This window comes from Parasteatoda tepidariorum, chromosome 9, assembly GCF_982258835.1.
Source record: "Parasteatoda tepidariorum strain Cologne lab strain chromosome 9, Ptep-v5.0, whole genome shotgun sequence".
Lineage (NCBI taxonomy): Eukaryota > Metazoa > Arthropoda > Arachnida > Araneae > Theridiidae > Parasteatoda > Parasteatoda tepidariorum.
The window spans coordinates 36383862-36399976 of record NC_141763.1 but is presented as its reverse complement, the minus strand read 5'-3'; the positions used below and the strand labels follow the sequence as shown (position 1 = coordinate 36399976).

Below are 16115 nucleotides of genomic sequence, written 5' to 3'. Positions count from 1 at the left end.
TAAATAAACTTGTATTATACTCTTGTATTTTTACTATTCAGACAAGAGGCAGATTGCCTCTGACGTAATTAGTAATAAAGTATATTAGTTTTGAATAAAATTTTTTTGTATTGTTATTTTATCTTATTTCTTTTCTTAGTTTGAATTCAATCGATTAATATTTTTTTGCGTCTTTAGTTTACATTTAATGCCCTAAAAAAACATGATGTTTCTAGTACATTTTTTGAATGTTTATGAAAAAACTTTCCTGCTATTGAGTTACATGTTACTCTATTGTCTATGCAAACAATGTCAATTGGAATAAACAATATTTTAAATAATATTCAGACCAATGTGTAATCATAGGCATCTATCTGCTTTGCAGGAGCTTACTGATGCAATGTGGACTTTGGAGGTTTATTAGATTGAAAGATTGAACTAAAATGACGCTTACATGACAACGACATATGGACCCTCATTTTGGTAAGTCAAAACCATTTTCATAAAAAAATAAAATTAAAAAAAAAAAACGTCTTTGCTTTAGTGTGGTGGTTCCTAATTTTTTGGGCTATGGAAACATAAATGATCGACCTTCTTTTTGAGACGTTATGAATACGATTCATTTGCTATTATGAACATATTAAGCAACTATATATAGGCTATTAACTATTTTCAAACTGTGAAGAATATGGAGAAAAATAAAATTTTTTCATCGTATTTTTTATTAATACTAGTCATAATATTACACTTATATCCGGCAGTTGAACTGGTATAGAGTGGCATGCATCTAGTCTAGTTCTGAATTTGATTTTGTTGTATATGCAAAAACTGAATTAAGGTTTTCATTGAAATGGAAAAATAGTGGTACGCGTACCCCCAGGGATACGGGAACAGTTTAGCGGGGGTGCACGTTCTTATGCGAAATATCTTACAACAAACAGAAATTTCAAAAAATTTTATTTAAAAACAAAGATAGCCATGAAAATTTACGATTACGTGTTTTTCTATTGGCTATTTTTTGCAGAGTTAATTATTAGTGGTGTCAACAGCCAGTTGTGATTTTTAACTTTTGTGCAATTTTTTTATAGTAAAAAATACATTTTTTATTAGTGGTACACAGCGTTACGAAACATTTAGAAAGGGTACACAAAAGTCATAAGTTTGGGAAGCACTGATTTAGCGTGAAAAATACATGAGAAACAATACCTCACTTGTATGTAAAGCAATATAAGATGCGATGTTTGTTCGTAAAACGCTTTTAACTTCTAAATTAGATTGTTTCGGGATTAATTTAATTTAATTGTGCGGGGCAAATTACATCGGACCTTAGAAGTTCAGATATTTCCTGGATAGCAATGTAGCATGTATACGCAAGCATGTGTCAAAAGCAGCCCTTTTTGTACATAAAAACTCTTGCAGCCTTTGAATTATTTCCGAGCAGCGGCCCGCGAGAAACTAAAAAAAAAAGAAAAAAAACGCAGTAAGGGACCAACTCGAAATGTATAACTCGTAACCACCCCCTGTCAAATATCTACATGGTTTTTTTTTTTTTTTTTTTTTTTTTTTTTTTTTTTTTTTAAATTTTCAAGTTTAAAATCTATTTGGCACCTTGGCGATTGTAATTGGCGCAACAGATCACGATACAGAAATATCCCCAATGAACGCTGCACTTTTTTAGATAGCAATGTAAAATGCAAGTACAAAAATGTACTTTTGTACATAAAACGCTTATAACGTCTAATCTTCCAGTCCGATCGTCTCGGGATTAGTTTCATTCAAGTCAGCATGAAAAAATACATGGGTTAAATATCTTTCTTACCTATCTAGAAGAAATTCGATCCCCTTCAAAACACCCCTTTTTTCCCTAAAAATACGAAGAAAGAAAATTTCGCTAAAAGTGTTATATTGGAGGTTGTGAAAGAGATGCAAAAGTAAATTTCTGAAAAATATCTTTTGAACAGAAAAATACTTTTTTTTTATTTGTTTTTTGTCGCAAGAAGCATTCAAGTTTGTTTTTTAATACTGTTTTAGAAAAATGATTTTCTAAAGCTCGATTTTCGAGTTTATAAGTTGAAAAAGCGATTATTGAGGTGGAAAAAAAAATCCATTACGGGACTCAAAACTACTTCGAAATCATATGTTTATGCTTCACTTTAAAGCAAAAAAGAGCAAATTTGAATGAAAATAAAAATCACGAATCTAATCTAAGCTTTTTGGGGATATCTCCAATCGCTAACAATTGACTATGTTTAGTGAATGTTTATTTTGAACCCTGAGTTCGGAAAATCAGTTTTTTTTTAAAAGGCATAAATTTTCTAGAAAATGAAATCAAAAGTGAATAGTTCTCTCATTTATACTTAAATCTTGAAAAAAGACCTTTTTGTCTTTTAGATGGAGCTATTTCTAGTTTTTGTTTGAGCCAAAAACGAATTTTGTAAGCATCACTTGCATTTTTTTTGTTGTTGAAAACACTGCTTATTCAAACATATGTTGATTTCTACAGCTGTTGTTGCGTAATTACAAAATAAACTTTTTATTTATGCGTAACTTGTCTAAAAGTTTATAATTCAAAATCTTCAACGATTTTATTTATTTATTCTATTTGTTTACTCCAACAGCTATATTTTCTAGAAATAGTTTTAAAGTTTAAATTGGGATTTTTGATAATGATATCTTTATTTTCATCATAATTTTTTTTAAATTTCTTTTTTTAAGCTTAATAATTTTTTAAATCTTACATAAGCTTCTAACGATCAATTGAAATATAGCCGAAATTTTCGTTCAGAATATTTAGGTTCCTTTAATGCATTAGGTACATAACATTTTGAAAAAAAGAAAAGAAACAACATTGCTGCAGGTGTGTATTCCTTATAATATGCTGGGAACTTGAAAAATTATTTTATTAAATTTCATTTTAATCTATTTAAAAGAAGCAGAAGTAAATAATCCAATATTTATTAATAAATTTTATAGGAAAACATCCAAATTTTAAAAACTCTAAATTACAATTAAGTATTGTAACTACACTTATACACTTAGTCAGGGCCGCGCTTAGCATTCGCCACCTCGCCAAATGCGATTAAAATCGTAAATTTGGCGAATAAAATTGTATTTTAGCGAAAGTATTGGAGAATGATTTTTTTTTCCACTGAAAAGAAAAATATATATTAAACTCGATCCTCAGAATTACGTCAAAATCAATTTTTCCCAACAAATCAGTATTTTTTATATTCGATTACAGTAATTTTCGGTAGATGAGGCCGCATAACCAGTTAGAATTGGGTCCAAATAATATAAGCAAATGATACAAACAAGCAAATGATAAAATAGTTTTCTATGGGAAAAATAAATTAATCACAAAGAATTAAGATTTGCATTTGGCGAAGGCTTTCGAAAATTTCGAATACATTTGATATTTGGCTAATTTACTGGTAATATTTTGAAAATCCTTAGCGCAACTAACGATGAAGTGTTAACTAAGATTTTTCTAGAGAAAAGCACTTGCTGCTTCATAGTTTCTTTTTTTTTGGGGGGGGGGGGTAATGAAATTGACACCATACTCTAAGTTGACGTCCTCCCAGTATCCAGCTTCTTGTAGGCCTACTCCTGTCTCAAAGATTAAATGTGCGTGTCTGCGCTAAATTGCGCCATCAAGATCAAGTCTGAAGGGTACTCCAGTGAAGGGCTTTTTCGTCTCTGCCCCCTTTCCCCTCACGTGACCTTCCCTAACCTCTTCCGCCCCCATTTCCGAGAATTTGGGTAAAAAGAGATGTGTGAACAAAAACACTTCCACAGAAAAGAACTGCAAAAGAAGAGGGATGCGGCAAATAATTGTTGAGAGGGGTGCTGATGGGACTTCTATTTCCATCACAATTGAAAATAACTGCTGTTAATTTGACTATTATTATTACTCCATTGATGGCACTTTTAGAATTTGTTGTGCCTACTTTCTCTTAGAATTATTAATTTTAGATTATTTTTGGCGCCTTCCAAATAAAAAGTGTGTGAGCAAAGTTGTTAAAACATGAATCATTTGATCAAAGTAATATTCAACGGCTATATTTATACCTTTCCAAGAAAATTAACAAGTTATTCAGATCAAATTGCATTGTGTTAGAAACACATAGTACTGTTTTTGTTATTCAAATTGATCAAGTGAAAGATTCAAATAGGATTGTATCACAGTTTAAACCGTGCTTCAAATTAGTTATATACGCAGATTGAAAAATCGAGATCTTTGATAAGCTTATTGCTGCAAGCATTCCAGGCGCGTAGCAAAGTTCGCAGTTTGCCAAGAGCCGAATCTCTTTATCTTACCAACCAATATTATAAACTTAAGCAATAACGTCCCCCACCCTTTCAAGCACTCGTAGTTTTGTTTTTAAATTCAACCATTCTAACACCATGATAAACTCAATGCAGTTTTTTTTCTTCTCTGAAACAAAAAATAACTTTGGATAGCTAACTTTTGTTATAGTACATAAGTTATATAATAATTTGTGATCTGTTAACTTACATTATAAATTTTAACACTCAGACACTAACTGCGATCCGTTAAGTTTTGTTATAGACAAAGACTTCAGGACTGTTAACTTTAGTTATAGTACTTAACAGTCAGACAATAACTTTCTTCGAACAAGTCTGTTAATTCTTATTATAGGACTTAACAGTTAGACAATAATTATTGCGTGTTGACTTTTGGTGCAGGATATAACTCCAAAATAATCACTTGTGATCTGTAAACTTTTGTTATAGGACTTGGACTGAACAATGACTTTGTTCAGATTTAATAGATTTGTTTACTGTTTCTTACTGGAAATTAAAGAATTTATGAAACATAACTTAGATGGCATTTATGGATCTTCCATTTTCTGTATTTATGTCAACTAGTTATCTCTTTATTCCTAGTGACTGAGACCTATATGTAAACATGAACTGCAAGAATATGTTCCCTATGGTAGCCAGATTTTATGAAGAAAAAAGAAACCTGGGGACTGGAGAAATACAGTGGGCGTGTTTTAGGGAAACACAGCTCAACTCCGACCCTTCATCTCATCTGTGGGTGGAATTGTATATTTCAAAAAGCTGCTGACAAGAAAAACGTCTTTTTCTCGTCCTTTTCTTTCTTTTTTATTTTCCTCTCCTCAGTTGTAAAAATTTATGTGTTTGGTGGGGGCTTCTGCTAAAGGTGACGGGGTCGCAAGAATTATGCCATGGAACGCAGTTTTTTGGTCTGCCTATCCCCCATATACCGCAATCTTTTATGCAGGCACGTGTTTTGTCCCCCCCTATTTTCAAGACTTTTGTCTGGCTGTTTGTTTCTGGGACCAATCCATTCCATCCGTTCCGTCTCTCACCAATAATCAGTTACAGTATTTTTTCATTCTTTTCTTTCTCCGTTCTTTTTTTCAAATCAGACCCGTCAGATTCTGTTAGCTCAGAGATTGATATAAAACTTGGTGAAATTTGTGGGTTGGGCATAGTGGTTGGTGGTGCCACACCAAAGATTGCTTCCTGATAACAAAAGTTGGTTGAAATTTAGCGATAAATGTCATATTTACCTGAATCTTATTCATATATTACATATGCGTTGAATTCAAGCGTTCGGATGAGTTCGCGTAAAATTACGCTACCCCCCCAAGTAAATAAATCAGGAATTCAAGTTTGAATATTTAATAATAATTTTAAAATTAAAATTTTCACGATGATAATTATTAATCATCGTGAATTAATAATAATGAAAATTTTCAATGTCTATGAATTTTGATGTTTATGAATTACGATCTTTATGAATTTATTGCGAGAGCAACATTTCCAATGTTTTTGTGTTCCTTAAAAATGTGGTCATGAATCAGTTTTTTTGGCAAAGTAAAGATGGAAACTATATATTGTGAAAATATATAATTTAGATGTAATGTTTTCTGAATCAGACTTTTTAAAATTAACATGATAATTACACAGAAAAACCCTTTACACATAACCTTTTTAACTTGTTTGCTCCTTTGAAAATAATACTTTAAGAACATATAACCTTAAAAACGTAAAACATAAAACGTATCTCATTATATCGCCTTCTTCCTTCCACTCCCAACGTAACAGAGAAGTGGAGACACTTAGTATTTTCTCGAGTGAATTTAAAAAAATCCTGATTAGGATCATATTATTAAATCGCATAAGAACTGTAGCTTGTAGCGAGAAACAGATTGGAGATATTTCAGCGACGCAACAATATTTTATCATGGAACGAAAAATATTATATAATTGTTGACCTGAATCATCCATTAATTTATTTTTTTTTTCTTTTACCGGTGGTCATTGAACTTATCGTTCTTTGCAATGGAAGGTGTCGGATGTGTTTATTTTACGTTGTCTAGTGAGCACCTTGTGACCAAAGTCACGGAGGCTATCTATAGAATGGGCCACATTCACACATCACAGAGGACAACTCACATCCATGGCCTAAACGGTATTCGAACCCGCAGTCATTGGCTTCACGGTCAGGCACGCTAACCACTCGGCCACCTGATTAGTTACACAGATATTAGTCTATCAGTTATCTATTAGTTATAAAGAATAGAAAGTCTATCAAATTATATTATAGAAAGATATATTATATTATATTATATTATAAATAGTCTATATTATAGAAAGTCTATCAAATGTTTAATTCCTTAAAGTAATTATATTAAATTGTATTTTAATCTTATTACTGACTTGATTAAAATCTTTTGACATTTTAAGAAAAAAATATTTTTAGATTAAAATGATTTTTCATTCGTAAAAATTATAAATCACATTTTCTTCCCCCCCCCCACGCACATTCGCAAAAAATAGCGCCTATATTAAAACGATAGTTAAAATAGCAAATTTCTTCCTTTAATAATAATGAAATGTTTTGCCATAGACTTCTATTATTAAAAGCTGACCTCTAAAAGCTAAGAGCGTTGTTTATGCATTTTACACAATTTATGCACTTATGCTTCAAAAGAGAGTTTGTATAAAATTATACGACACATCAATGATTTGTAATATTAAAATGATTCTGCAAATTTAACTAGTTTTGAAAGTATGTGCAATTATTTTGGGAGGGAGGAAATATTATGTTTGTTTTTACTTATTATTAATACTAATATGTGGATTTGTGCCATAACGTCGTCTTGGTTTTAATTAATAAATAAATTCTAGAATACCAATATTACGAAAAAAATCACCTCTAAATGGAACCAAAACTTGACAGTCTTTAACATCTAATGAAAACCGCTAACTTTAAATACGACTTCAATCAGAAAACTTCTTGGACAGGTTATGAACATCAATGTTATGAGCAACAGCGTGCGTGCCTAAATTGAATAATCAATGAAATTTTCCAGCAAAAAAAAGAAAACATCGAAGAATTCAGATTTCTCCACTCCCAAATACATGCCACTGAATGTCTACTTCATCAATGAGGCCCCTCCCGCTGGAAGACCCCTTGACCCTTACATTAACCTGCCAAAAAAAAGAAGACATTTCCAGAAATCGAGAATGAAATTATGTTATGGGGTGGAATAAGTTCTTCCTATCCAGTTGTCTGTCAGGACTCATTCACAATTTAACCATTCCGTTGGCCGCATGATTGAGCACCTCAGAGCCATATTTCAGGCCAAATCCGGTAAACGAGAGGTTAAAGATAAATCATTCCTCCATTTTTACCTTTTCGGACAAGGCTATCCCCGTTTCGAGAAGACCCCTGTAGCTCAAACAAGCTCAGTAGCCAAGAAAATCGGTTGAATCCCTTGTCCTGCTGACCAGCTCTCTTTCCCTTTAAAGGTACCGAATCTATTGATTAAAAACGCTTTTTGGAATGGTCACAAAAGGGGTACGGGTTCCCCTTTCGGTATCGCCTTTAATAATCGGTTGGAAAGTTTACAAAGGCGTTCCTAAAAGCGAACTGAATAAAAATCTATCCTGTTTCATGAATGGAATTTTTGGATGAGATATCTGCGATTTTAGATCTTTTCAGATCGAGTTGCATTGGTGCGGAATAATCCATAAGACGCATTTAGTCGCGAGAAAGTGTTTTACAAGAGGTTTTTTTTTTTTATTCCATGAAATCAGATAAACCAAAATCTTTTAAGTATGAAGGAACTTAAGAGTTGTATGAATTGGCTTTATTGTAGTCAATCTTCATTTACTGCAATATTGAATATAAGTTCGAGTAAATACAAATAATTGTAAGAGCAAATAAGAGAATAATCTGATACTTTGCAATACAACACATTTACGTTTAGTTAACAATGAAATGTAATGTATACAAAAGAACATTTCATGGTATAATTCGATTCACTTTCACCCTAATCATAGCCAATCAGCTAGCTCTGTTTTCCATTGTTCTATTTTTAATCATAATTTGATTCATTGAACTTTTGAATAAAAAAAATGATAATTGAAAAAATAATAGAAGGAAATCAGTTCCGATCCCATGCTTTTGTACGAAACCCAGATTACATAACTTACTCTTTATTTTTTAGTTTATAAACATTATATGTAACAGTTTTAAAAAATTAATACATAAACTGTTGAAACATTATCTTTTAAACAGCGCACTAATGAGAGAAAGCTGGTAGAACCAAGTGTTATATCATAATTAGCATTCTTAATAAATAATGGTTAAATGTTTAAATTAAATGGCAAAATGTTTAAGGGCTAAATGTAAAAATAATAATAATTATTATTTTTTGAACGAATATTGTTTCTATAGCTTTAAAGTAATAGGTTTTCATTTTTATGCAAGAGAATGCAATAAAAAAAAATAAAAAAAAAAAAACGACACATTTTTATTCTTACCAAATGGCGGGAAAATGGTCGGTTTTTTTTACTAACATACACAGCGCCTTGCTGCGTTAGAAAGCTTAACTACTTGTGAGACGGTGCTATTGTTTTTTTTTTCCCACTTCAATTTGAATTTAGGAAATTCTTTTTAATTCTTTAGTTATTTGCTTAACTTTTAGTCCTTAAAACGCTTGGAATTTATTTTTTTTCGTTGCAAAGATATCGAGTGTTAATGAACCCAGAGAGCAATGTATCTTAGCCCCTAAACTAAATTATGATTCAAATTAAATAAATTAATTTTTCTCTCTTTCTTTGTTCATTCTTAAATTCATTAGTATGTCAAATATAATATTTATTCGTATATACAAAACTAATAGGACAATAAATTCGGTTATGTGTTGTTGCTTATACAGTTACTATCAAAATGCTTTTAGATAAATTATCAGAATAATTTTTATTTTCTCTGAAATAATCATATAACAGAATTAAATTAAAAAGAAATTTAAAAACGTTAAAAAACGATTTATCCATATTTAAATTTGGAAACTAGCAACCTTATAGAAATCTTAATGCAATATGATAGTTACCAAAATGTTTTATAGAAATCAAATTTTGATAAATATCAATTCGTAACTTCTGCTTGTCGATGGGATAAATCAATGAGAAATTACTTTTTCAAAAATCGACTTCATTAGTTACACGTTTTCTAAATTTAACATATTTTTATCTATTTAAAAAAAAAATTTTTTTTATTAAGATGATTTAGCGAAGACTTTTCATTCGCCGTAATTATTAGTATTTCGTTCTGAAAATGTTTTTACATCCAGTTCCAAAATGAATTTTAAAATAAATGCTACCTAAGATAAAACGAGCAAAAAAGACAAAAGAAGAAAAAAAAAAAACTTAGTGCTTTTCGTGAGAATAGGTGGAAGAAGATATTGTGTTGAACAAAGAGAGTTTATTACGGAATTTTTGTGATTCTCAACTTTCCGTGTTTTTATATTTTGCATTTTTTGAATAATTTTTTGTTCAAGACTTGTTGACAGCTCAGAATGCCTGATGTTATTTATAAAAAGCTTTGCTATTTTTGTTATAAGACGCTGTGCATATGGCGAACAAACAGGACTGGCCGAGAAGAAATTTTTTCCATTTCATCGCAACCTGTTATTAACCCAAAGGAAGCGGATGCTTGCTGAAATCAACAAACTCTGCGGAAAATAAGTTTTTAGAATTGTGGAGAGAAAGAAAGAAAAAAAAAAATTATTCTTGCAGAATCCTTTTTTCCTCACTAATTTGATTTTTTTTAGTAATATATTTTAACTATTAAGCAATAAATTACGCTAAATTTAGATTTTTTACAAAATAACTTTTATACTAAAACGCGTGCTTTGATGCATTACGGTAAACTTGTCTTAATACGTTATTAGAATGGCTGTCTCACTCTAATTTTTCCGTCTGCCCAAAACGGTAAATAACTACAAACTAAATTTGCAAATATTAGACAGATTTTGCTAGTTTTTGAAAAGGTTTAGCATGACATAGCTATAAATAGTGGTGAATTATATAAGCCTGCGAATTGTTTAGAAATAGTGGTGGATAAAAATCTACTAAATTGAATTTATTAAACCAAGAATCATAATTAATAAACTACCACTTGAAATTATTTATTCGCTGTCCGGAGCAAGTTAGCATTTCTGTGTATATAAATAAAACTATTTTTGTGTGTTCTATGTTGCATTAATTTCTTCAAACCATTTTAGTAACGATAATAATATTTAAAAATTTACTCGATTTATGTGTTTCTAGATATCTTGGCTTCGCTGGTCACCGGCTGGTCTACGAACAAACTCAGTGCCGGTCACTGGTGACCCCCATGGCATACAACGTTTTAACCTTCATGACCCCCTTGTCCAACAATTTGCTGTTATGGGAATACTTTTGAATATATATGATATTTCTACTGGATATTAGATAACTAACAGTTGTCATGTGGTCTAAAATTCAATAGTCGGGCAGGGAATTGGTTAAGGGAAGTCAGTAGGGCATATACCAATAATGCAAAACGGCCCTTTTTCGATATACATTTTCTGAGCATCTAAACAAGATCAGTTTTTTTTTTCTTTTTTTAATCACAGAATATTTGCATATACATGTTTACCTTGTGATAATTGTCAATGCGTATCTATGACAGAAAATTAAGAACTGCAAACTTTTAATCTTTCAAAAAATTTCATCAAAAATCTTGCATTGAATTGAATTTTTAATAAGAAAGTTTGCCACACTTGCACTTTATTTTACGAATGAAAATTTATTACTATAGGTAATGAATTTTAAATGCTATTATCCATATTCAGTAAGCTGAAGCGAAATTTGATTTTGAAATATTTAATTTTAAAATTGGTGTACGTGTGTAAAATTTGAAAAAGTACTTAAAATATAATTAATGCAAATATTTTAAAATTAATTGATATTCTTTTTTTTATTGTAAGCAAATAAGGGAGCCGTCCAAATATTAGTACATAACGGAAAGGAGGGGTATGAGCATTGAAATGTATGAAAAAGAGAGGGAAAAAATGGGAAACATCAAAACTCGGAAAATTTTGAATCTGAAAATTTAAGTTTGGGAAAAGAAAATGTTGGAAAAAAATTTCTTCTAGTGGACACAGAGGTCAAGAGTTTTCACAGAAAAATAAAATAAAAAAGATTCTTAAAGAATAATCGAACTCAAATTTTCGGAAGATAACTTGATAAAATTTTGTTTTGCACAAAGTTACATAATTTATTTAAATTTAATCCTAAATTTAAAATATTGTTTAAGTCAAAGCAAAAAAGAAAAAAGGGGAAATGGGTATTAGACATAAGTACCTAAGAATGGGAGATTTGTGATTTGCTTATCTTTACTGACAAAGGGGGAGTCCAAAATTGTCAAAAACATTTGTATGTAATATTCGATTAACCCCTAAAGAAGTATTTTATGATATTTGTATTAAAATTATGTTTAAATATTGATATCTTCGGAATATGTATTTTCAGAAACGTTTCGTTAAAATCAAAAATTATCGATTTTTTTTTTATTGCTGTCTAAATATTCTTATAGTAGGTGAGGTAATAATTGCAGTTTAACTGTAAAAAAATTTGCAAGGCTTAAATCTTTTTGAAAATAAAAATAAAAAAAAATAGTGCGTGGAGTCCCTCCGCGCGGAAGAAGTTAAACTTCGCAACCTGCGACGTTAATTGTAGAAGAATCAGCAGTCGTAGAAGGATCACTAGTTCTATTCAACGACTCTTTTTCCTGCTCCACTCACTTCCGTGCTCTGTAATCACGGAAATATTGAGCATTTTTCCCTCGTGGACCTCTTGAACCAGTGGAAGTGCTTGTGGTTGCCTCATCGTCTAGCCCTGGAAAATGTATTTGTATTAATAATGTATGTGAATGCGTCATAATGTAATTTCAGAAGAGAAAACCTAATAATCAATTGATATTCACAAGAGACGTACCTTGACATGACCTTAAATCCGTCACATTGTCCGTGGGATTGTTATCACTCATTTTTTACAGTTGTTATCCACTAAGTTTGAAAATAAAAAATACTACCCTATTAAATTATATGTGTATCAAAACAAACTAAAAAAATATTTATAGAAAAACAATACTTTTATGACTTTTATTATTTTTATGCTAGTGAGAACCAAAACAATATGGAAATGAATGAGGGAAAACTGGATCCTACCACGTGATTTCCCGGCCAATAAAAATGTAGCGTTAAACGTTTAACGCAATCTTGTTGGAAGTCGCATAAGAAGTATAACTTCAAAAATCTCACTAACAATTTTGACATAACAGTAAAGTTTCATACATTATAATCAACAACTGTGTTCAACACAAATAATTTATTTACTTTAAAATGTTTATTTTTCGTGTTGAACTTCTATTTTTAAACCATAATCAGGATTAGATTTTTCTTGAAAATATCTATCCTGCTAAAGTAGACTACAATAGGTCAATTCTTTTTCATCTAATATACACATTTTTTTTCTTCGTAAAAACTTTTATCCATAAACCACATTTAAAATTTAATTTTTCTTTGTATAAAAAATCTATCCTGATAAAGTATTTCACTTCGATAGGTCAATTCCCTTTACATGCATTATTAATTGTTCCGGCAACTTTCAAGCCGAGTCAATTATCGTTCATTTTACTGACTTTATTGTACTGGTTTCAGTTCACCTCTCCAAATTTATGGCTCCACAATTAAGAAACATTCCAACATGTTTGAATCTCAATTATACGAACGATTTATTATCATCTAAGCTGCTGGCTTTTAATGACAAAGTTATCCTTCTTCCAAAGTTTCGCTGCTTGGTGTCTCGCGATAAAACAGCAATTTATACGGCCTGTTTTAATCGCCAATGCGGAGATACCTGTTGTGTTTATCGGCAAAAGAAACACTAAATCTTCGCCGCCAAACCCCGACGCAACAAAATAACAAAAATATCTTTTTCTTTCTTTGCCTACTTTCTTCTTTTTCTTTTTGGAATGGAACTTTAGGATAGTAATGTAAGAAGTAAAATGATTAGCTTTTATACGTAGTAAATCCGGGGCATATGCTCCATCGGCGATTATCTCACGGTACTAACTGTAACTATAAAAAAAAGTTTCTACTTTGTTTTCATTTATTTATTTTATAACGATTAACGATAGGAAACCTCTTGGCTATTAAAATACATTTTTAAATAAATTCGCATTTTCTACTGATGTTTTTTTTAAATTTTATTTTATTTATTTATTATTTTTTATATATATAACCGTCGTTGAACAGCCGACCCAATTTTATGGGTTTACGACTACTAATATTCACTCCGTAGCCTTGTAATTTTGAACCCAATCCAGAAGACAAGAGAACTCCTGGATCGAGTATTTGGAGAAATTTGTCTTCGTGGAGGACTTTTTGATCCGCATTTGCTTTACGTGGAGAGGAAAACCACGAGAACCTCCCACGGTTAGCTTGACGACAAGGGGACTGTAACCCATGATCCGTCTACCACTGAGGATATTTCATGTCAGAACTGTGGTCGGTGCAAGCCGAATGTGGATTCGTATCGACTGGGATTCGAACCCGGTTCGCCTCATTGGAAGGCGAAAGCTCTATCTACTGATGTTTGAAGTTTCGAACTTTTATGTCAGTCCAGTAAAATTAGACTTCATCTTCGGAAAAAAATTAATACTCAAGATTTTTTTTCTCTTAGCGTTTTCCCTTTTTTGAGAGTTATGGGGGAATTTTAAGGGGCGTAAATGAATTTCTTCTAGACCGACAAATAAGGCATTATTTCTGATATATTTTTCCATGCTAAATGGAATGAGACAAATCGATCAGACGAATAGTTTAGGAGTTATAAGAGTTTTATATACATAAAGTGCAAATTAATACTTATACCTAGTTACTCATCTAATATGTATATAGAAACAGGTGAGACTTTGTTTCTAATCTTTTTACTCTGAATCGAATATAACAGTAAACGAATCAATAGAATTAATGATTCAAAAATTGCGTAAATTTTTGACACGTAAACTTTTACTGTGCTATCTAGACTTATGAAGTACATTTCACGTTGAAACTTTTTATACTAAGTTGAATGCGATAAAATTCGAGTTGGTAGGATAATTAGTTTTGAAGTTATAAGAGTTTTCTTAATAAGTGCAATTCAAAAATAGTACATTTTATATATACGTATATATAAAAAAATCTATTTTTTAAGTATTAGCTCTTTTGATTCATAGTTTGTCTCAATCAATCGATTAAACGAGGGGGTGGGTAATACATAGAGAACAATTCTTCACTTATCTGTATAGCAATGCAAGACGTGTAGTACCCTACATGTTTAGATAGCCACTTTAAAGAAAGCAGTCAAAAGTTAGAACGCTATGACGCGAACAGTTTGATTCACTGATAGGAATTTACATTTAGCTTTCGCCCTCTGGAAGCTAGCTCGAAAAAAATGTAGACAAAGCATAGTTTTATATTTGCTATTAGCTAATTTTCTCAAATTCACTAACATTCGGCTTAGAACCTTAATCCACTCAGTATTCTTTGTTTCTATTTCCATATTGTGGAGGCTTATTAGCTCATTTCGGCAAAGCGTCCTTTTAAATGGACGGTTCCTTTTTTGTAAAAGTAATTTTTTTCATAGTCGCTTAGTATTAACAAATATGCAGGGCCTGATTATCGCCTAGGCCCAATAGGCATGGGCCTAGGGCCCACAATTTCTTAGGAGCCTCAAAAATTAGTAAAAAGTCTAATGAAAGATGAGCTATCTTTATTTTGGTTAAGTATTAAATAAAAAAAATAATTCAGCTAATGATTTCAATTGCTTGTGGCCACCATACTATTTTTATTTTGACTTAACATTGTTTTGTTGTTTAATATTTTGCTTTAATTCATAGATACGTAAACTTTATCTTAGAAAAATAATCTTCAATTGTCTGCTTTCGAAATTTCTTAGAATATTTCACTTGAATCATGCAGTTCAATAGATTCTTTTTCATTGTTAGGACTTAATCAGTCATTTAATTTCAAAATATTTTGTAAGGGGCCCGGAAAATTTGATGGGCCTTGGGCCTGAATTTGTCTTGAACGGTCCCTGCAAACATGTTAATTAGTAGATTAATTATGCATAATAATTCCTATATTTTAATGCTCATATTTCAGTAATAAGTTGCTAAACTGTCGTTGATTATTGGCGAACACCCATTTTCTGATCTTTATGATAACTTTTTTGCCCTACAAATTCGGGGCAAATTGTCCCTTAGGCGATCTCTCACGCCGCAACGGAAATAGTTCTTCGCTAGTGCTGGAAAAGATCCTCATTTATGAAATGCGAACTCCAATGAAAAGAGTGGTGACGTGTTAAAAACGATTACAGATTCCGCGCTACACAGGATCTCTTTATTTTCACTCTTTTCAGAAGATGTTGCCAAGATTTTTTTCTTTTTTTCTCTACATATTTCTTTGAAATGTTTCCCGAGAAATACCCTCTATTACAGTGGCCGTTTTTGTTGGTTTTTCTCTCCTATATTTGGTCGCGGCTTCCTTTTTTTGTGCTCGCGAATTTGTTACTTTTAATATGAATACTGGTGCATCAGCATGTGTCATAAAATAAGTTTTTTCTTCTTTCAGTTGATTGGGATAAATTTAAGGGGGAACAACACAGTAGTTGCCTGTAAAAAAGGAGGATTTTCATTGCTTTATATTTTATTTTCTGTTTTTCGTGATATATTTACTATTTTATATATTTACTATTATATACTTCTATTTTATTAGTTATAA

At 31.1% G+C, this 16115-nt stretch overlaps 1 protein-coding gene across 2 annotated transcripts in view; it reads left to right on the top strand.

Moving 5' to 3' along the window:
• ci (transcriptional activator cubitus interruptus) overlaps positions 1–16115 on the top strand; it is a 98075-nt gene that overhangs the window by 29782 nt on the left and 52178 nt on the right. For both annotated transcript variants that reach the window (XM_043045727.3, XM_016051048.5), the window contains exon 2: positions 365–462. In XM_043045727.3, coding sequence (XP_042901661.2) covers positions 447–462 — 16 coding nt within the window. In that variant the 5' untranslated portion in view covers positions 365–446. The remainder of the gene's footprint in view (positions 1–364; positions 463–16115) is intronic.